The sequence below is a fragment of the Camellia sinensis genome, chromosome 8, assembly GCF_055761805.1.
Source record: "Camellia sinensis isolate YWXY chromosome 8, ASM5576180v1, whole genome shotgun sequence".
Classification (NCBI taxonomy): domain Eukaryota; kingdom Viridiplantae; phylum Streptophyta; class Magnoliopsida; order Ericales; family Theaceae; genus Camellia; species Camellia sinensis.
Window position 1 is genome coordinate 164,956,715 of NC_138968.1, and position 22,916 is coordinate 164,979,630.

General features: G+C 44.8%; 1 protein-coding gene across 1 annotated transcript; it reads right to left on the bottom strand.

The window, feature by feature from the left end:
* Positions 1-284: 284 nt before the first annotated feature.
* Positions 285-21,853, bottom strand: LOC145798248 (uncharacterized). The gene is made up of 4 exons (XM_082885756.1): positions 21,697-21,853; positions 21,516-21,614; positions 21,222-21,307; positions 285-429 (listed from the first exon to the last, which is right to left on the bottom strand). Exons 1-4 carry the CDS (start codon positions 21,805-21,807, stop codon positions 285-287), a joined length of 441 nt encoding a protein of 146 aa, XP_082741882.1. The 5' UTR covers positions 21,808-21,853.
* Positions 21,854-22,916: the final 1,063 nt, after the last annotated feature.

Sequence of the window (22,916 nt, forward strand, 5' to 3'; positions counted from 1 at the left end):
GTTCGTTATTTTTTCGAGACTGAACTCCTGAACATATGACCAAAATTCAGAAACGCAAGCCTGAACATTATTTATTTGTTCAAGAACCAGTAACTGAACATTTGTTATTTGTTTAGGAATATAGGTCTGAACATGAAAATTCTTAACACATTAAACGATCAAAATTGTTAACGCTTGCAGAAGTTTTCATTTATCAAGTTCGGAAATATAGGCCCGAACATTACTTATTTGTTCGGAAACAAATAAGTAATATTTGGAAATGCAAGTCCGAACATGGAAACTTCTTAACACATTGAATGGTCAAAATTTTTAACACTTGCAGAAGTTATCGGAACAAATCCATTATCAGGTTCAAAAGTTATTCCTTCTTCATGTAGCTTTGATAATATTGCTGCGTAGTTCTCTGTTAAACTCACAATTTTATAATATCTACCAACAAAACCAACCAAACCAATTATTATAACTTTTTCCAGCAAGAGAAGAAATTATTATAAGAAAATTAAGAAATTATGTATATATATACATAAAGAGAGAGAGGGGGGAGAATACTAACTGTGACAATGGTGGATAAGGCAACAAAGATAGTAATCACATTGGCTCTTCTTCTTCTTAGTGGGTTTTATTAAGGTTTTTTGGAAGAGATATTTTTTTTGGGTAGGGGTGTGGGGGTGTGTGATGGGTCGTTGAACACACCAAAAATGATCACTAAACTACACCAAATTCTTTTAGAATAATGGCAAGTCTAGGTATCGATCCACAAGAACAATTGTGAAATTAAACTAATTTAATTGTTAAATTCCTAAATTAATTTTGATGAAAAGATTGATTGTTCATAACCTAATTTAATAACAAATAAACTAAACTAAGTAATTAAATTATCAATAATAAATGAAATTGGATTTACTGATTTGGAGAAAAACCTAGGGTAAAGTGTCCATCACTAGTCACGTAAAAAGGGTTTCCAATTGAAATCAATTATGCTATGGTTTGAACGGATTAATGCTTCGCAACTACAAACTCAAAGCATTTAACAAGAAGATCATCATATTCAATGTACGAGCACGAACCATCTCAAGTAGTACGAATCGTTCACTCTAAACTAAGATAGTGACACGACTCGTCTCTCGTGGTATGATTCGTCTCATACCTTAAATGTGAAAGAAATAGAAAACTCTTGTATAGAAGACATTTAACAATCATAGAAAGCCGAATACTTAAAGAAATAATGAAAATTATATAAAAGAAACTTCTAAAACACCATACAAATGTTCAAACCTTTACATAATCAAAAAACAAAAAGAAAAACTAATTACATGGTTAGGGTTTCATCGAAACCCTAGAAAAGGAGACTAGCCACTTATGGAGGAGTGAAAGGAAGTAGAGGGAGAAGAAACCACCATGGGAGACATGCTTGAAGCTTCAAGTTCCTTTTCCCTTTCAAACCCTAACCTCTCTTTTTAGGTCAAAATAAGTTCAGAACCCTATTCCAACATTTTCCTTTCCTTTTTATACTCCTGATCTCTTCCAAATAGGTTTAAAACGTCGGGCACATTTTTCAAGAAAAAGTCAACGCACGTGCGAGAAAGTCAATGCACGTGCGGGGAAAGTCAATGCATGTGCGAGAAAGTCAACTCCTCAAGATTCTGTCTTTTTGCCTATTTTATGCTCCGACTATGTACAACCTGATTGACGTTAAACACACATAAATCAACACACATAAAGTATACAGTTTGACCAGCAAGTGAAGTTAAGAGATTCTAATTTACGACCTCAATGATGTACAATTCGGCCTTAATCAGTGTGCATTCAACGGGTGAAATGTTTTCATAAGAATAATTTTGGTATTATTTGGGGGGAAGAAATTTTTTTTGAGGGTTTCAAAATTTATAAGTAAGGGCCCAAAGAAATAAGGAGTTCAAAATAATTCATGGGGTGCTAATAGCACCACTCTTACATTCCACCCCCTGACGTTATGGAAATTATATTCCCACTCCTGTAGTTAATAGTCTTATTTCACAAATCCTCTGTACTTATATAAAAGGTAACAACTCCTAGTAGAAAAATAGAGGATATTATAATTTTAAAAAAAGTAAAGCAAAGGAAAAAAAAAATAAAAAAAAATAAATAAAACAAAGTAAGAAAAAAAAGAGTGTATGAATTCAATGTCTTTTTAATACCAACGTTAATTCTGTCTAAATAATTACAATGATAAGAGATTAGTGTAATTTCTTAAACATCAAAGGGTGATACATATTAATCTAAACTTCAGGGGTATAAATGTAATTTAACTTATAAATAAACATATGTATTCAATAGCCAGCTAGCCAGAAAACATGACAGGGAATACTGGCGGCGGCGCAAGTAGAGGTGAAGCAGATCTGTGGTTAATGGTTGTGGAGTTATGGTGTCTCCTTGCGTGATTGTTATGTTTATGTTGATCATGCCCATGATCATTTTTGGGTGTGGATTTTGTGATGTGGATCTAGAGAAGGGTAAGGATGATGGTAGTTACCGTTTGGAATTTTTAAAAATATTTTTTAAAATTTTCAATTTATATTTTTACATTTTTAGTGATTTTTAAAAATATTTTAATCAATTTATTTTTTAACTTTTTAGATCCGTTTAATTTCAATATATTAAAAGTATAAAATTTGTACAAAAATTTTAAAAAAAATTATTGAATATAATAAAATACGAAAATATACTAAATTTTTGTTTTAATATTCTTTGTATTTGGCCAATTTTTTTTAAAAAATTCACAAATAATATATTTTTTAAATATATGTAGATAAAGTGTATCTAAAAAATAAATATTTATAGAAAATATTTACAAAATTTACTAAAAACAATATATATATATATATAATAAAATATTTCAATTTGTAGTCCAGGCCACAAAAAAAAAAAAAAAAAAAAAAAAACCTCAACCAAATGGCCAGTGGTTAAAAAAAGAGGGCATCAAAAGGGTAAGATAAGGGTTTTTTTTTTTGTTTTTTGCTTTGTAGGATATGTGTTCTTAAAAAAATAAAATTAAATAACTAAATAAATTATTTATAAGATAAGGAAAAATAATAATAATGTCGTATGATCATTGTTTTATATTATATTTTGTTGATAATGATATGTGTTTTTACATTGAATTGTAAATAAACGAAGTTATGTGCACAAAGACCCTTAAACCTTAAATTATTAAAAAAATATCATTTTAACTTCCTAAATTATAAAAGAGTATAAATGAATTTCTTAAATTATTAAAAATATTACTTTAACCCTAAACTATAAAAGTGTACAAATAGACTCCCTAAATTATAAAAATGTATCAATTGAACCTCCTAATAGAAGGGGTCAAAGTGAAATGCATCAATAGTTTAGTGAATTTATTTATATATTTTTCTAGTTTGGGGGCAAAGCGATACTTCTTAATAATTTAGAAGATCTATTTATATGTTTGTATAGTTTAAGGAGTCAAAATGATAATTTTTGATAGTTTAGGAGATCATGTAAATACTTACAAAAAAAAAGAGTCAAAGATTATTGTGTGTATATATATATATATATATGTATAAAACTTACCCAAAACAAATCTGTTTAAAATATGACACATAATACTCTAATATTCAGCTACGGCTACGGCTACGGGTGCAAATTTGGCTCGGGAGCTTGGGCTCGTGCCAGCCTATGTCGGGCCTTGCGGGCTCCTATCAAAATTCGGGTTAGAAAATTAAGCCCAGGCCCAAGCCCAAGCTCAGGGGTATTCAAGCGGGGCTAATGGACCTTTGCCTAGGCTCGGGCTTGGGAAGGCCTGAACATTTTTTTTTTGTTTTTTTATTTTTTTCACCAAAATTTTATTATTTTCCACTAAAAATGACACTGGGTCCCGGATGGGGCGGGTCTCGGGCGGGGCTTTGAGTGGGCCTTGAATGGACCGATGAGCCGGGTCGGGCTTCAAAATGACGACCCAGGCCAGGGTCTCAGGTTGGGGCTTCGGCCTTGGCCTAACCGGGCCAGGCCTATCCTAGGCCGCCTACGGGTTGCGGGCCATTTTTACACTCTTAGCCACAATTAAAAGTGTTAATTTTAGCTGAAAAGTTACAAAAGTATTAAAAAGTTTTAAAAATTTAACTCATAAAGAAGGCAATTTTTTTTTTCCCCATTAACTCTATTTTGTACAATTTTTTAAAGTAAAAAGTCAAAAGGTCATTTTCAAACATATTTATTTTTTCAATAATGCTATGCATACATAAGACCAAACACAAAATCGAACATAGAAACTGTTCATCAGAACGACCGGTCGGATGACCAAGTACTCGATCGAATGACAAGATGATAACCTCGATCGACAAGATGATAGCCGCGGTCGACAAGCTTTGGTCGTGGTCGACAAGATGACAACCATGGTTGACAATATGATAGCCGTGGTCAACCACCCAGTCATCTGGCCAGCCATTTGGCCGGTCGTCCAGATGAACAGTTTGTGTGTTTGGTTCTGCGTTTGGTCCTCTATGTGCGTAGCATTACCGTTATGTTTTTTTACCTCACATTTTAGTCAAAAAGTTATTAAAAAAATTGTTTCCTTAGTTCGTTTGGGAAGTGGATTGACTTTTTGGCTTTTTTTGACTATTTTAGGCTGGTGTAGACACCCCATTTTTGACCGACCTTAAGACTCAGACTTCACCAATTAAGTGCTTGGTGATGTTGCATGTTGTGCTTGTTCAGAGGCCTCAGAGTCGCGGCTGCGAGCCCCGCCTCCGGACTTCCGAACCCTCTTCTGTACCTTGTCTCGGTTTGCGAACCAGACTCGGTTTTCTCTGTTTCTTTTCCTGAGGGGAGGGAGAGGTCCCGTAGACCATCTCTCAATGTCCGTAGGCTACATTTGGTGGCCGTAGGCCATTTTGCCCATTTCGGAGTCCGGTTCCCGATTTTCGGAGCCGTCAGGCTGTGTGCCTCGGTTCGGGACCGCTTAACCATCTCCTATTGCTCTGATTTTTGGCATACATCTTATTTCATCCCTTTTGAGGGACACTGGGGGCTGAGAAACCCACTTCGTGGCCGAACGCCACTTTCGGTGTTTAACAGCCCATTTTCGGGATCCCGAACTGCGTGTTTTGGCTCCCGAACATTCGTTTTGCAACGGTTTTTGTTCACTTTTGGCAGGTACCTCTGTTTTATCACAGGGAAGGCCACTGAAGGGTGGGAGGCCAGCAATTGTTGCAGCAGCCAGTTATCTCTCCTCCGGAGCCTCCCGGCGCCCGTTTTTCTAACTTCCGGGCTAATGTTGAATACCTTGGAGCTAGTGTTGCCAACTTTCAACCACATATCTGTGATCTACACACTTGAGAGGCCACTAAAAGTTGGTGGCCGGCCATTAAGGTCACCTGACCCTTTTGACCCCTTTCTTCCGGGCTAATGTTGAACCCCTTGGACTCTTTTTCTTGAACTTTGAACCACATATCTGTGATCTACACACATGAGAGGCCATTAAAAGTTGGTGACCGGCCAGTAATTCAACTTGACCCTTTTGACCCCCTCTTTCCGAGCCAATGTTGAACCCCTTGGACCCACTTTCTTGGAATTTTAACCACATGGTTGTGTTGTACACACATAGGAGTACCTCCCCAGTAGCTGGCCGGCCAGAAAATCACATTGACCCTTTTGACCCCTAGCCGGCCGGCTAGGGGGTGTGGCCGGCCGGCCACCTCCAGCAAAAGTAAGAGGCCGGCCGTGTTCCTCGCACTGTGCACTTTACAGCTGTGGGGCAATGTCCCCCAGATATTTTCTGTATCCGGGGGATATTTTGTGGGGGAGTTTTGCTCTCCTTCTCCCCCACCTTTACACCCCCTTTTGAACCCTTTTAACCAGCTGGTGGCCTCACTTACAAGGGTTAGATAAACTCTCCTTCAAGCTTCCATAGCCAACTCCATCTTCTTCCTTCTCAATTCTTCAAAAAACCCTAAGCCCCTAACCATCATTCCTTCTACACCACCAAGCTCTACCACCACCATCTCATTTCCAGCAACAAGGAAGGATTCTTGAAGGCTAAAGAAGCTGCAAATCCATCCAAGAAGCAACAAAAGTTTGATTCTTCAAGGGTAAGTAATACTTTTACCCTTTTGAACCTTTTTCTTGATCTATTTCTAAGCCCCACTTCTTTTTGGTTTCAAGCTCCGGCCCTAACTGAAAAGGGCCATCTTTTGAGCTCATCTTCACTTCTCATTAAGGGCTCAACTCTGTTTGAGCCCTCCATAATATACTTGCTTCAATGATCCTCTTGAATGTCATAGTTTTGCATGCTATTTTTGGCCCATGAGAAATCTGTTTTTGAGCATGTTATAAACTGATATAAGGCTTATTTTGAGCCCCTCTTCAACATTGGAGAAGGGCTCAACATTGTTTGGTGCTTCCATGTGTCACTTGTAGTTATATCCCCTATTTGGCCCCATTTTTGCATAAATTGGCAGCCCCCTTTGCTTCTGTTTTTGGCCCTTGGTCCGAACTAAAAGTGGCCTTATTTTGGCCTATACTTCATGTTTCATTCACACTTTTTTTCTTTTTGGTTATTATGTTATATACTTCATGTTATAGCACCTTTTGAGCCTTGTCTTGCATCACATTTTTGGCATATTTGTATACTGATTTGAGGTCTGCCATATACTGTAAATGTTCATATTTTTGGTCCATCTTCAGTGTTGTAGAAGGAAATTTTTCAGTTTGGGTTTTTCTTATACCACTTGCTTCATTACCCCTCTTTTGGCCCCTATTCTTGCATGCTATTTTTCCCCTACCTATACTTGCTGTTTGGCCATGTTTATAACTGTGAAAGTGCATCTTTTGGGACTGTCTAGCTTCTGTCTTTGCATTGCATGTCCATATTGTGCATGTTTGGCATAGCTATAGGCCATTTCGGGTGCCTAATGATGCATTTCGGGACATTTCCTTGCATTTCATGTCATTTCGCTTCATTTCGGGACTGTTTTCCCCCATATTTTAATGCTGAAATTCCATTAGTATGCTTGCATATCATTTTTGCCATATTTCATCGCATTTTAGCACCGCCTCGGTTTGCGTGCCCGTGTGCACGCATTTCGAGGCACCTCATTTTCTGCCATCGGCATCTCATATGAGTGCGGCTGAGGCTCTCTCATGTTAGTATAAGTCCATTTGTCATTTTCCATGTCATTTACATTGCGTATTCACCGCCTCGGTTTGCGTGCCCGTGTGCACGCATTTCAAGGCACTTCATTTTCTGCCATCGGCATCTTATGTGAGTGTGGCTGAGGCTCTCTCATGTTAGTATAAGTCCATGTTGCATTTTCCATGTCATTCGCATCGCTTTTGCATCTCCTCGGTTTGCGTGCCCGTGCGCACGCATTTCAAGGCACTCCTTTTTTACCCGCAGGCATCCTATGTGAGTGTGGCTGAGGCTCACTTATGTTGGTATAAGCCCATTTGTAATTTCCATGTCATTTCATCACATTTTACCATTGCCTCGGTTTGCGTGCCCGCGTGCACGCATTTCGAGACACATATCATCGCCTCGGTTTGCGTGCCCACGTGCACGCATTTCGAGACACATATCATCGCCTCGGTTTGCGTGCCCGTGTGCACGCATTTCGAGACACATATCATTTTCTCGGTTTGCGTGCCCGTGTGCACGCACTTCGAGGCATTTCATTTTCATAGCATTCTGCCATTTTCTCGGTTTGCGTGCCTGTGTGCACGCATTTCGAGGCATATCATTTTTATTGCATTCGTGCATTTTATCGGTTTGCGTGCCCGTGTGCACGCATTTCGAGGCATCTCATTTTCATAGCATTGAGTATGTTAGGATTGTATCTTAGTTGCATTTCATGCATATCATGCATATTGCATCGTGTCCGGAATAGGAGTTAGTCCGGGCACGGGAAACGAGGTACATTTCGTACTCCGAGTAACGGAATGTGTCTCAATTCCCCAGTCACCGACACTCCAGATTATCCATGATGGAGTTAGGTTTTAGCTGTAGTTTCATGTGCATTCATCCTATATTGAGTTGTGCATTTTGACTCCTCTGCCATCATGCCTCGGTATGCGTGATTGGTGGCACGAGGATCGAGATATGCATACATCTGTGCAGATACATTGCTATGCCCCTTTCCTGCTCTCTGTTGCAGCAAAACGAAGAATCAGCAACCTTTCGGGGCTTGGCACGCATTTCAAGAACAGGTGTAAACAGAGGCTAATTGGGGCATTCCGGTGGATTTCCGCGCAAGACAATCCGGACATGCATCATCCACTAGAAGCAAGGCAGTCCCTGGCTTGCATGCCAGTTTTACTTGTTTTCTTAGTTAATTCTTTAATTAATTAGAATTTTGTAATATTTTTGGACTGTAATATTCTTTTATTTGGGTACTGTAATATTTGGACTGTATATTTATTTGGACCCTCCGAGTGAGGGCACAACTGTAATAAGTGTGGGTGAGTGTGATGTATGTCTTCCAACCCCACGTCTTTCTCCCTTTTATTTATCCGCTTACGATGGTTAGATTAGGGCATGTTTAAATCAGCATATAGTATGACAGCATGTTTGCATCATTCATCTGTATTGCATGCACTAGGCTCGGCGCATCATACTAACTGCATCGTACTTTCAATTCCAAGTTGAATATATGGTAGTTGTAACATTTCATATATCATCTTAGAATAGCCGAGCCTGCTATAGTTGCATTTTGCATGTGTTGCATTAGGCATTTCTGTATACTTAGGATTCATGCATGATTTCTAATAAGTTTCTATTTTTGGCTTGGAGTACCCGGTGAGCTTTATGCTTTAGCATCCTTGCATGCGTGTGAGTATTGCCATGAGGCTATGTGCTTATATGATATAACTGCTTAAATGCCTGTGGGTGAAGGTTGGGTTATCTGAATTGGAGTAAATCATCAAATGTTTCAAGCCTACCTGTGGGTAGCAAAAACCTCTTTCAAAAACACAAAATGTTTTGTTCCAATTCAAGCGATCCAGTCTATACTTGTATGCTGTGCGCATCACATAGTAACCTAGGCTAATAAACCGGAATAAGAACTCACAATGTCTTCAAAAATTGATATCATGGTTAGTAGAGGCCGGTCTATGACCGGGCGAGCGGGGGTGCTCACGAAGTGACCTTCCCCAATCGTACCCAAGTTCCCGAGCCGAGGCAACTTTGGTGATAACGGACACGTGGCCTTTTGGCACCGAGTCAGGGTTTCCTAAATTTCCCAAAATAAAATATTTAGGTGGCGACTCTGTATCTGGCAAAGCAGTCCATGTTTGGCACTTCTTTCAAACAAAACAGTTTTCTCAAAAACGATTTGCCGGATTTGGACTCTTTGGTTCAGACTTAGAACCGTGACTGACGAAAAGTCGAGTCCGAGCTGTAGCGAGGTCCCCCGCGGGCTTGTTACAGTTTCTGGCGACTCTGCTGGGGATTTAGAGAACTTGACTCGAACTCATGATATCTGTTTTTGACTACACTTGTGTGTTTCTTTGCATTGCATTTGCATTGGTGCGCCTAGGACACCGTGTTTGCCATCTGCTATTCCTGAACGGTTTGCTGGAGGCTTGTCTTGTCAAGGCATGACCATAAGGCTGACCGGTTGTGGGCTCTGCCAGTATGGGAACACAAACCCCGGTTTTACCGGGGCACCCTCTTTGACCATTCGACCTAGTGCATATTCGCATCCATAGTGACCATTCCAAATTAGGACAGGTTGCTTACCCGTTTATAGGTTGTTTGAAACCGCTGCGTGCATAGTGAAACCCTAGCTCCTGACACAATAGGACAGGGAAACCTTACCCCAACATAGGGGTGTTTTGGCTCTCACTTATCTGTTATGTGCTTTAGAGTGCGTCTCTACAGGAATGCATGTATCAGTATATGAGTTTGGGCATCAAGCCTGCGGGCTTCAGTTCAGAATTGTCAGTATCAGGCCTGCGGGCATCAGATCAGTATATGAGTTTGAGTATCAAGCCTGCGGGCTACGGTTCAGTATTGACAGTATCAGGCCTGCGGGCATCAGTTCAGTATTGTCGGCATCAGGCCTGCGGGCATCCGTTCAGTATTATGGGTATCAGGCCTGCGGGCATCAGCCAGTATTTGAGAACGAGTTATCTGCGGATATCAGATTCTGTTTTAAGGAACAGTGATACAGGGATAATAATCAGTGTTCGAGGCCAGTGTGTATTTCAGCTTATTGACTGTGTGTTGATTATGCCCGACTGTGTGTCTTGCATTTTATTTTAAGCTGTTATGCTGTCCGTTTATCTGTTTATTTATTTCCTTTTCGTTTTATTTATCTTTTGCTAGGTCAGTTTAGCACGATTGCTTCCAACCCAACAGGCATTCCCCAAGCACCTTGGACACGAGGTCGTCGACTCCACCGATCTGAGGATCTAATCGACGGACAGCCAGTGTTCCGTTCTCTACCCCCTGTTACCAGAAGGAAGCCAAAAAGGCGCAGTACGTCAGAACAGAGGTTGTCAGAACAGTGGGTTACTTTATCAGAGGACTACAGGACTGAGGTCTCAATTACTGCTGTAGAAATAGACATACCGGTTAGACAGATGGATCAACCGAATACATCAGGGATGGAGGCTTTGATGCGCCAGATGCAGGAGAGTATGAAGCAAATGCACGATGATGCCGCCCGTCAAGCGGAATTCTCCAAACAGCAGGCCACAGTCATGGCCCAGCAGGCTGAGCTGATTGCCAGACTGCAACAACAGAATACAGCGTCTGCTTCACAACAAATCCCTCCTCCGGCAGGAGCCCCAATACCTGAGCAGGCACCTGTTGTTCAGAATATTCCTCCGAATACCCAGAATACTGTACCAACTGTCCAAATTTTACAAGAGGACACGAGTCTTCCAACGGGGCCGGCTCCGCCCCCGCTTCCACCACAACTGTCCAAGGTCCATACATCCAATCACCCGGACTCTCCATTCGAGGTCGAGGTTGATCACACAGCTCTGAAATTGAGCAAACTGGAGAAGCTCTTTAAGAAGTCCCAAGGGGTCAAGGCTATGCCGGATATCGGAGATGGATATACCGAGGAGGCCGTAACACTCCCCGATAGGTTCAAAATGCCACAAATCGACCGTTTTGACGGGACCGGCGACCCCATGGTCCATATCCGACTGTTTGCGGATGTCTTGCGGCCAATGGGCCTTACACGACCACAGAAGCTCTCACTATTCGGCCGAACCCTGTCGGGTGTGGCCTCCCACTGGTACGCAAGACTACAAGATGAAGTGAAAAAGAATTGGGATGAAATGGCTGAGGCCTTTGTCACGCAGTATTCATACAACACTCAGATCGAGGTCACAACCCGTGATCTTGAAACGACGAGGCAAGAGCCCAAGGAATCTTTCTCGAACTTTGTGATCCGATGGAGGGCAAAGGCGTCAACAATGACTTTAAGGCCCACAGACAAAGATCAAATCCGGATGATTGTGCGCAATCTCCACCCAAAACTGATGTTGAGAATGATTGTAGTCCCCTTTCCTACTTTCGCAGATTTACATGATATGGGGGTGCAAATTGAAGACGCAATGAAACAAGGTCTGTTTGACCATGATAGAGAACAACCGAGGAGGACGTTTAACCGTAACAACAATGCGGGCCCGAGCGGCGCTGCAAATACGAGAGCCTCGGAAGTTGGTATGGTCACCACCACTCCCCCTCCCCCTCCAAGGCCCATGACCGCCACACCCTTTTCCGGCGTGTCCGGAAGCAACACACAAGCCAACAGCCGATTCCAACCACGAGGCCAAAGAACCTTTACCCCACTATATATGCCTCTGACCAAAGTTCTGGGAATACTGATCAGAAAAAATCATTTAAAACCCCTAGAACCAAAGCCATTACCGAATCCACTCCCCCCCTCATACGACCCGTCAAAATACTGTGCATATCACCAACAACACGGTCATGACACCGACCGTTGTTACAGTTTGCGTCATGAGATCCAAGATCTTATTGACAAACAGGTGATCGCACCTCCCGATCAACCCAATGTCACCACCAACCCTCTCCCACCACATAACCAAGCTCCTCCTCCCAAAAGAATTAACTTTATCCAGACTGGGGTCGCATCTTACGATCCTAGCATCTATATTACTCCCACCCACCTACCCAAGCCGGAGGTGCTCCTTCCCGATTGCACTGATTTCTTGTGCATGGTGGACATCTCCAAAACCCAACCAGAACCAATGGTGGTGACCATCGGAGACAGGGCAGGGCAAATTTCGGGAGAGAATGAGATTGTTGAATCTGAGACTGGGCAGAATTTTGTTGGGGGAGCCTATGATCCAAGCAACCACATCCTATCAACGAGCCGAATTGGGCTGGGCGTAGAATTGCCAGAGACAGGAGAGCTATGCATGATCCGGGGGGATGGATCTGGGTTTTGGGCAGATAATCTGACAACCGTCGAGGAGGATTTTGCCAACCTGCAATTTCTCGAGGACCAGGAACTGGGGGATGCGTCGATTAACTGGTATGATTATGAGGGATCAGAGGAGGCCACGGGATGGCTCGAAGATCAACCGGATGCAGTGGGGGAAGCCCAATCAGAACAGAGCCCGGCAGGGGCAGAAATATCAGTTGTGGCCGGAACGGCCGAAAATCAAGTTGTACCGCCGGAGAGCGCCGGTGTTAAGAATTCCGCTCGGGATATGGGCATTATGGATGTGGGAACTGTTGAACAAACAGCTGCACTGACGCAGCTAGAACAAGAAAAGTTTGAGGAGGCTGAGAGAATTAGAAAAGCTAAAGGCCCTGAGGGGACTGAAAGTGCTGTGTGCACAAAGACAGACAATGCTGCGAGTATATGGACAGAAAGCACTGAGAGTGCGAGTGGACCGGAGCCAGACAGGTGTCTGTTGGCTGCCAGTGGAATGTGGTGGGAAGATGACGACTTGTGTCTTGCCCACACGGATGAAGACTGGGGGAATAACCAGCCGGATGATACTTGGTACCTTGATGAAGTGGACCATATGACAAGAAGTGGGCGGTACTTCAAGCCCCCACATCTGGACCAACCCGAGGCATCCGGGAAGGATAGAGAAGTGGAGAGACAGAAGGAGAAGCAGATTGAAGATGAAGCTGTGCTGAAACAGTTAAAGAAAATACAAGCAGACATCTCCATCTGGGGACTGCTAATGGCATCACGAGTACACAGAGAAGCTGTTCTATCTGCTATGGACAAGTCCAAACTCTCCATAGACACCACGCCTGAACAGCTGGTTGGGTTGGTTTTTCCGGGAGGAGGTTCCCCGGCATTAACCTTTTCGGACAAGCAGCTACCGCCTGAGGGCACAAACCATAATAAACCTCTCTATATTTCTGTGGAATGTAGAGATAAGTGGATACCGGTGGTACTTGTTGATACCGGGTCTGCAATTAATGTCTGCCCAACCAGAACGGCATATGCAATCGGTTTGAAACCCGTGGACTTTGTCCCAACCACCCAAGTGATCAGAGCATACGATAATACCAGCAGAGAGGTGATGGGGACTGTTAAAATTCAAACCAAGGTTGGTCCAGGACAACACAGCATCGAATTTCATATCTTGGACGTTCCTGCAACCTTTAACCTACTTTTGGGGCGACCGTGGTTGCACCAGGTCAAAGCAGTCTCTTCCACTCTACATCAGATGCTAAAGTACCCCCACGGGAAAGGGGTAGCGATAGTTTTCGGAAATTCATCAATCCATCCGCCGCCGGAGGTGTCTACACCTGTCTTGGAGATTGAGCACGGCACGGAGGATGTGTTTTTGTCGGGGTTCACTTTGGCCGAGGCTCAAGTGGTGCAGAATGTCATGGCTGCGAATGAGGGCATGTATGTTAGTGCACAATCCATATACCTCATGAACAAGCTAAAGCATACCCCTGGGATGGGATTAGGGAGAAGCGGCCGGAAAGGCGTCTCAGTGTTGGCCGAAGTGCCACACAACCCTCACGCTTTTGGACTGGGTTATCTGCCCACCAAGGAAGATTGGGTGAGGAAAGGAAAGGAAATGGCCGGCAGGGCCAGAGCAAAGAAGGCCGGGAAGCCATTTGATTTAATGCACAGGCCCATCTGGGGTACCCTAAACGGACGCTTCGTCCGGGAGGGGGAAGATTTTCCATTCTGCGGCTTCCCGGAGCCATGGCTAAACGCGGAGGGGACGCGGGTGCCTGGATTTGAAATCTTCTTCGACTTACAATTATCTGGGGATGATGTTGCCGAAGCTCAGACAGACCCACCAACTGAGGTTGAGCAATGTGAAGCAGTGGATCCTGAGAGCACAGAGCTTGAAATGGGGGTAGCACTGGCGAGTCTACTATCAGATCCTCCGATCGGCCAAGAGTGCTTGGGGGATAACTCTTCGGTTTCTGTGATTGGAGATGAAATAGCTGCGGGCTTTCCAGCGCCGATCTTGGATGCATCTATCGCACCTTCTCTCATCTGGCAATATGAAGAAGGCTTTTTATCTAGCAGTTCCGGGTCAGGTAGTGAGCCGGAATCTAATTCTACCGAATCTTGTGCGTCGGAATCAGATTCCAGCTCGACTGAGTCTGAGTCCGGTATTCCTGGGGGTGATGACCCGGATGCCACAGTCCTGTCTAGGTCGTCTTTTTCATTTTCTTTTGAGTCTGTTGTAACAGAGGAATCTGACGGCTTGGAAGTATTTAATGAGAATGATGTGGATGTGGTTTCCGAGTATTTTTCTGTGCCTTTGATTTATTGCTTAAATCAGGATTTTCAAAATTTTGATGAAAACAGCGAGGAAGAAATTCCCCCAGTTTTGCAACGATTAATTGATCAAGAGCAAGAAAGATTTGTTAAACCTTTAATGGATGAAATCACTACTGTGAATGTTGGTACTGAGAAGGACCCGCGGCTGGTCCAGATCGGGTCCACGTTGTCTTCAGAGGAGCGCGAGCGCTTAGTCGCTTTATTAAAAGATTTCAAAGATGTTTTCGCATGGTCCTACGAAGACATGCCTGGAATCGATCCTGAGATTGTACAGCACCGGATCCCTCTTGATCCTGAGGCCCGCCCTGTCAAACAGAAACTCAGAAGGATTCGCCCGGACTGGGCTCTCAAAATCAAGGAAGAGGTCACCAAGCAAATTGACGCAGGGTTCCTGCTGGTATCTGAATATCCAACTTGGTTGGCCAACATAGTTCCGGTGCCGAAGAAAGATGGCAGAATTCGGGTCTGTGTAGACTTCAGAGATTTGAATAGGGCCAGTCCGAAGGACGACTTTCCCTTGCCACACATTGATGAATTGGTGGATTTCACGGCAGGACACGCCTTGCTTTCGTTTATGGATGGTTTCTCAGGCTATAATCAGATAGTGATGGCACCCGAAGACCGAGAGAAGACTGCGTTCACTACCCCGTGGGGGACATATTGTTATCGAGTGATGCCATTCGGGTTGAAAAATGCTGGAGCTACGTATCAACGGGCAGCGACTACAATATTGCATGATATGATCCATAAAGAGGTCGAGGTGTATGTGGACGACATGATTGTCAAGTCCAAAGATAGAGAGGGCCACTACACCGCCTTACAAAAATTCTTTCAAAGGATCAAAGAGTTTCGGCTGCGACTGAATCCCCAGAAATGCACGTTTGGTGTTACAGCCGGGAAGATGCTAGGGTTTTTGATCACACAAAGGGGCATCGAGGTCGACCCTTCCAAAATCAAGGCCATCTTAGAAATGCCACCACCAAGGACTGAAAAGGAGGTGCGAGGCTTTCTGGGTAAAGTGCAATTCATAAGACGGTTTATTTCTAAATTAACCTTGACTTGTGAACCACTTTTTGGTCTCCTGAAGAAAGGAAAGAAATTCCAGTGGGACGGCCGATGTCAAGCAGCTTTTGAGCAGATCAAAGAGTATCTACAGAACCCACCCGTGTTGTCGCCGCCAGAGCTGGGGAGACCGTTGATACTGTATCTTTCAGTAACTGAGACTACCATGGGCTGCATGCTTGCGCAGGAGTCAGAAGACAAAGTGGAAAGGGCCATATACTATCTGAGCAAAAAGATGCTGGATTACGAGACCCGCTATACACCGCTGGAGAAGGCTTGTTTGGCCTTGGTATGGGCAACCAGGAAGCTGCGGCACTACCTGTTAGCCCACTCTGTAATGTTGGTTTCGCGTTTGGATCCCATCAAATATCTCTTCGAGAAACCAGCACTTACGGGTAGGCTAGCTCGATGGCTGCTGTTGCTCTCCGAATTTGACTTGAAGTATATAACGCGCAAGTCAGTAAAAGGCAGAGCGGTAGCGGAGTTCCTTGCCGACCACCCGGTTGAGGGGGATGAAGCGGTTGAGTATCTATTCCCAGATGAAGCTATTCTACACGTCGAAGATGAAACCTGGACAATGTACTTTGACGGAGCGTCAAACCAGTATGGGTATGGGATAGGGGTGTTGCTGATAGTGCCTGACGATTCCCGTATCCCCTTAGCGTTCAAGCTCCGGTTCAAGGTTTCCAACAATGAAGCAGAGTATGAAGCATGTATTGCTGGCCTGAAAGCAGCCCTGGAACTAGGGGCAAGACGAGTGGACGTCATTGGGGACTCGAACCTCGTTGTGTCTCAGGCAAAAGGAGATTGGAAAGTCAAGGAGGAAAGGATGATAATCTACCACCAAACCTTGGATCTGCTAATTCCTCGGTTTAAGAAGCTAAATTTCACCCACCTCGTAAGAGAGAACAACAGGTTTGCAGATTCACTAGCAACTCTATCTTCTATGATAGACATTCCGTCCGGAGTCCGGATGCGTCCAGTCATTATTGATCAGAAGTTCGTGCCAGCATACGAGTCAATTTCCGCCATAGATGAGGTTCAAGACGGTAACCCCTGGTATTACGACATCTGGAACTTCTTGGAAAAGGAGACATATCCACTAGGGGCAAATGCCAAAGATAAGAGGGCTGTTAGAAAAATGGCTACTCAGTTCGTTATCTGCGGGGGAAAGCTGTACAAAAGGGGTTATCTGGGAATGCATAAGCTCTGTGTAGAAGCTGAAGAGTCAAGACGCCTGATGGAAGCCATCCATGGGGGGGAGTGCGGTGCACACATAAATGGAGTAATGCTGGCCAGAAAAATCCTCAGACAGGGCTACTACTGGTCAACCATGGAGGAGGATTGTATTAGCTTTGTTCGGCGATGCCACAAGTGTCAAATTCATGCGAATCGCATGAACATCCCGCCGTCAAAACTGTACAACATGACTTCTCCATGGCCTTTTTCAGTCTGGGGAATTGATGTGATCGGAGCTGTTACCCCGAAGGGGTCAAACGGGCATGAGTTTATCCTAGTAGCGATAGATTATTTCACAAAGTGGGTCGAGGCTCAATCATACGCGGTGTTGAAGGCGTCGCACGTCGCAAAGTTCATCAGGAATAACATCATCTGTCGCTACGGGGTGCCAAACGAGATAATTTCAGATAATGGTTCCCACTTCAAGAAAGAAGTGATAGACTTGTTGGAGAAATACAATGTGGCTTTCCATAAGTCATCCACATATCGGCCGCAGACCAATGGAGCGGTTGAGGCCGCCAACAAGAATATCAAGCATATACTACAGAAGATGGTGGAAACCTATCGAGATTGGCCAGACAAGCTGCCATTTGCTCTGTGGGGCTACAGGACGTCAATCAGAACTTCTACTGGAGCAACACCATATTCATTGGTCTATGGAATGGAGGCTGTTCTACCCATTGAGATTGAGGTTCCATCGTTACGAGTGTTGGCTGAATGCCAGATAGCCGAAGCAGATTGGCAGCAAAGCAGATTCGAAGAACTCATGCTCTTTGATGAAAGAAGACTGAAAGCACTGTACCACGTCCAAGGTTATCAACGAAGAATTGCCCGGGCTTTCAACAAGAAGGTTAAGTCCAGGAATCTGAAAGAGGAGATTTGGTGCTCAAAGACAACCGAGCTCCCATCCACGACCCAAGGGGCAAGTTCAAACCCAATTGGACTGGTCCTTACATCATCAAAGCTATCTGGTCAGGTGGAGCTGTGGTTCTGATGGATCTAGATGGCTTGGAGTTCTCACAACCGATCAATATGGACAAGTTGATGAAATACTATCCTTGAGAGGCTCGCTAGGCCGAAAACCCGAAAGGGCGACCTAGGCAAAATTCAGAGCACAAAAAAAATAGAAAATATAAAAACTGAGCTCGCAAGGTTGAAAACCCGCAAAGGGCGGCCTTGGCAAAAGTTAGAGCGCAAAAGGAGAGTGAAAATACTCGAGTGAACCTTAGCCTGAACTACGTAAGGCTTGATTCCCATCTTTGGGATACGTAGGCAACTTCACCTCGAAGTTCAGCCATAAACTTTTCCCCGATCAACTCTGTCCATTTTGATCATCTCAGTCATCTTTATCCATCAGCATTTATCGTGATCTCCGGTATAGTGCTGTTCAGACTAGGGGCAACTTTCCGTTGCCGGGACGGTGCAAAGTTACTCAGACTAGGGGCAACTTTCCGTTGCTTTGGAGTGCCGCATTGTTCTTCAGACTAGGGGCAACTTTCTAGTTGCAGGGATCTGGGGTTGTGCATCTCAGTGACAGATCTCCGGTGTGTCCAGTTCTGATTCACATCGAAAATAGTTTTGAAAAGTTTTAATAAAAGTTGACTTTGTTCAAATCAATCTTTTTACGACTAAGACCATTTTTGGACCCTAAACGGAAAATTTTCAGTACCGCAACTTTCAATTTCATTGATTTCAAAACTGAGTTCTCCTGCTCTTGCATTACAATCGAGGTTGCTTTGTAGTACATTCATAAAGAAAACTTGAAAATACTAAATAAGCAATAAATTTGGGGCATAGTTGAATCAAGCATCTCTGCGCCCCCTCCCAGAGCTGGACGGAACATCTGATGCCAAGCTGGGCCCAACTTGTGCCTCCTCATTGAGCCAATCCGCGCACTCATCGGACAAAGTGCAACTAAAAGTCGAAGCAGGGGCCAGGAGCTCTCTAGTTCTCCATGCCGTGGCATATCGGGCAAGCTGTGCACCCCGGACCGGGAAAGCAGCTGGGTACTCAATCCCCTCCGGTGGGCAGGTCTGATCATGACCAAACTGACGCAAGAACCGGAACGGAAAATAGAATACGCAGTGGGTCAGACCAACCAATTGGATCCCAATCATGCGAGACATACTATAGCTCATTGCCGGGAGGTTGAGCCAAGGACAACGCCAAGCAATGCCGTCTGCGGACAAATTGCACATCCAATCGAACCACCACCTTTCGTCAAGAGCATTGACTAGGCGCTGCCGAAAGAAGTAGCCTCGAGCTGAATAGGCCGGGCAAGAGTCCACAACCTGCAACTTGTCCATTAACCATACCTAGGGGAAGGATGGAAAATGAGAGAATAAAGAACAGAGAGATGTACGATGAGAGAAAAGTGAGACAAGGGTTTTGTGAGAAAAAACCGAGCCTGAGGGCCGAGTGATGTGAGCAAATATATATGTGAGGTCGGGTGGGAAACATTACCTGCAGCAGCAGTGGACTCCCAGCAAACCTAGTCACCTCCCGGCGATAGACAGAATCTAAGCCCATCAGTGTCTCGGCCAAGGTCATGGCAATACAGCTCTTCCCTTCTCTCAAGCCTTGGGCGATTTCAACCAAGCGAATGCTAGCCCCGCCGAAGCCCGAGGAGAGCAGAAAGTGGGACAACATACACAAGTAGAGGGCGTGTTGTCGGAAACCTTGCCAATAATGGTTGCTGCGGTCACCGGCGTCGGAAAAACGATGGACCAAACCGAGGATGTCCAGTTCCCCACTGCAGATCAGAGACCGAGTGTCATGCGCCATGAGCCCACACATCCGTCCTAAAGCCTGAGCGTGACCAAAACGGAGTTGCGGCAAGATTACTTCAGAGCATTCAGACTCCATCAAAACCTGAAAATCTTCGAAAGTGGGGCACATCTCTTGGCCGCCAAAGCTAAAAACGTGCGTCACTGGATTCCAGAACCTTGCCGCGGCATGGAGGAAAGGAAGATGTAGCGAAGTACGGCTCAGCGTGAATAGTGCATTCAAGCCGAAACCCCGGAAATTCAGCTTTTCCGAGCCATCTAAAGAAAAGATCCAAGATATGATATTTTCTGCGAGAAACGCCTCCATCTTTGCCTAAAACTAAGATGAAATGAATGTTCCCGAAGTTGAGGCTTTTATAGAAGGAAAAACACTATTCACGGGGACACGTGTCAAAAATCTGGTGGCTGCAGGACTGAATGGCCGGCCAGCCACTTTTTCTGGCCGGCCAGCCATTTACTTTTTCAGAAATGGCCGGCCAGCTGTCTCTCTCCACCAAAAACGGCCGGCCGGCTCCCAGGGATGGTTGGCAATGCTGCAATGTATCTCCCTGGCCCTGTTTTATCCTTCGAGGGAGAGTTCCAAGTATTTCCATGCAACGGGAAAGTCAGAGGCCTTCATCTCCCTCCATTTCGGATGCGTTCCGGTGCCCAGATCGTCAGAAGTACACTTCGTTGTTGTTGAGTTTTGTTTATCGAGTTGTTGTTTTGCTTATCGAGTTGTTTGTCGGGCGGACGTGTTTTGTGTTTTTGAGTCATTGCTCTCTGTTTAAGCAATTTTTGTTAAAGTCTTGCGTTGTCAACGTTGTTGCATTTTTCTTATCGAGTTGTAAACTTGCTAAAGATTCTGTTATATCTTAGTAAGTTGAGTTGCTTAGTTTGTTGCGTCGGTTCACTACCTGACTTGGTGATTACACAATGCGCATTTCCATTCAATTTTATTTTTGTGCAAAATAAATTGATGCGATACGATGCTAAAAATACAAACACCTTTTCAAAAGCTATTTCATTTCATCATGTCTTACAACAAACAAAGGTACAAGTTTTACAAAAAATAGAACTGCCTAACAATGTGCAAAGTGCTACAAACTACTAGCAAAAAGAAAAATAAAGCAGGAAATAATAGCATCAAAGTCCTCGGGAGCGGGAACGAGAAGCACGCCTCATCCTTTTCTGCGGGATAATCTCCACACCACCATCTGAGTCGGAGCTGTCATCCTCAGGATCCCCCTCAGCCTCCTCCTCTTCCTCCCCGGCAGACGTCTCGAACTGACGATCTGTGGCCTCCTCCTCCTCCTCCTCATCAGGCTCCACCTCCACAACGTGAGCCCTGCGTCTGCGGACAGGCCCCCCTCGAGCTCCTCGGGAAGGCCGAGATGACCCCGCCCCCTGAAAAGGCCCAGATGGCCCAGCTCCCCAATGAGGCCCGGATGGCCTAGCCTGCGGCTGACCGGACCATGAAGGCATCTGAAAAAAAAGAGTTCAATTCAAATACATCAGTCTAAATATATACATCAGATGCAGATACAAGTAAAGGCTACATGAAGTGGGTGCATGTAAATACAGTGTACAAGTGGGGTGTGTATCAGATGTGCTCTACACAAATGGTCTATCGATGCAGTAGAAATCAGCATGTCATCAGAAGTATGATAAATGCCAGAAAACTGAAGGATACCTGGATGCCCGCGACAGACAACTGTGCCTCCCTCCGCAGGACCATGCCCTCGAGTGTGGCCACCAGTCCAACCACCTCCTCCATGTACCCTCGCGATGGCTGCAAAAATGAGCTCATAATCATCAGCGAACAGAAAAGTGTCTAAACATCTGAATGATGAATGAAAACAAGTGGAGCATACCGGCGGTGAGTCCGGATCAATGGCGTATCGATCACTGGGCATCGGAGGCTCTAGTGGAATCGGAGTCGGAAAGCTAGCCCCGTACTGCCACGCTATCAACTCAGTAGGCATATCTGGCCATCCGGGATGAGGATGAATAGACGGAGCCGGAGGAACCGGTCTACTCCCACCTCTAGATGTACCGACCCTGCTAGTAGAAGGGGCATCTGCAGCCTGAGCCCGAGCCTGGCCCGAGGATGACATACCGGCAGGCCTCATCATCGGGATACGAGCTTCAGTCAATGGAGGCATCAAATATATGTGACGGTAAGTGGCGTAGTCCCCCTCCTCAATATATAGTAAAGCATCAGTACCCAGCATGGCGCCGACTACCTCTGAGTAAGAGAGTTTGTCAGCGGTCCGCATACTGGCTGGAGGTACTGCGGGAATATCCTGAGAAAGATACCCCCATACCTGGCGCAGAAAGCGCTCTCCCAGGAACCATGCCCTGCCAACCGGCCCTTCGAGCAGGACCCTATACTGGGAGATGTCCGATGCTCCGGTATACTGAAGTCGGAGACCATCACCCAGGGACGCCCAGGGCTGCCATGTAATCTGCGGATGATGAATGCATAAACCAATCAGAAATCGAGAATTTACAGAGCAAATCAAAGATGAAAATGAAAAGAACTGAAAGTTCTGAGGTACCTCTGAATGTCGCACCATGTCGAAATACTGTCGCAGGCGAAGGAGGGTCTCTCGAGGCCTCGGCCGGTGCGGGCCCTCGAATATCAATGAATATGGGGTCACGGGAATCCCTACCACCTCCAGCTCTGGGGCTAATGATGGGAAGTATACATAGACCCATAACTGAGAAAAGCAATGCAGAATGTAAGTACGAAATGCTGAGAGCAAAATACAGACTGTAAAAGTGCGCTGTGTGTGCAATGTACAAGTAATGAGAAGCAGAAATGTAAACCAAGGGGACAGAAAGTACCTCCCAGGCTCTCCAGTAGCCGCCAAGCAAATCACCCCGCCCGCGGGAGGTCGCGCTCATATAAAAGTAAAGGGTAGCCAGACCGGCACCACCCCAATCATATCTACTGACCTGTGATAGGTCAACCAGAGCGCTCAGCAGGTATAGCCCAATGGTGTTCCCTCTGTCGGCAAACAGGGTGGTCCCGAAGAGGAACATCAGGAAACCACGGGCATACTGCTCCGTCTCCTCGGGAGTCTCAGGC

Bases quoted from the DNA above. Each gene is read 5' to 3' on its own strand.
- LOC145798248 (XM_082885756.1), bottom strand. From the start codon at position 21,807: ATGCCTACTGAGTTGATAGCGTGGCAGTACGGGGCTAGCTTTCCGACT. The intron at 21,615-21,696 runs GTATGCTCCACT...TCATTTTTGCAG, and splicing joins TTGATCCGGACTCACCGCCG to CCATCGCGAGGGTACATGGA. The intron at 21,308-21,515 runs GTATCCTTCAGT...CTTTTTTTTCAG, and splicing joins TGTCTGTCGCGGGCATCCAG to ATGCCTTCATGGTCCGGTCA.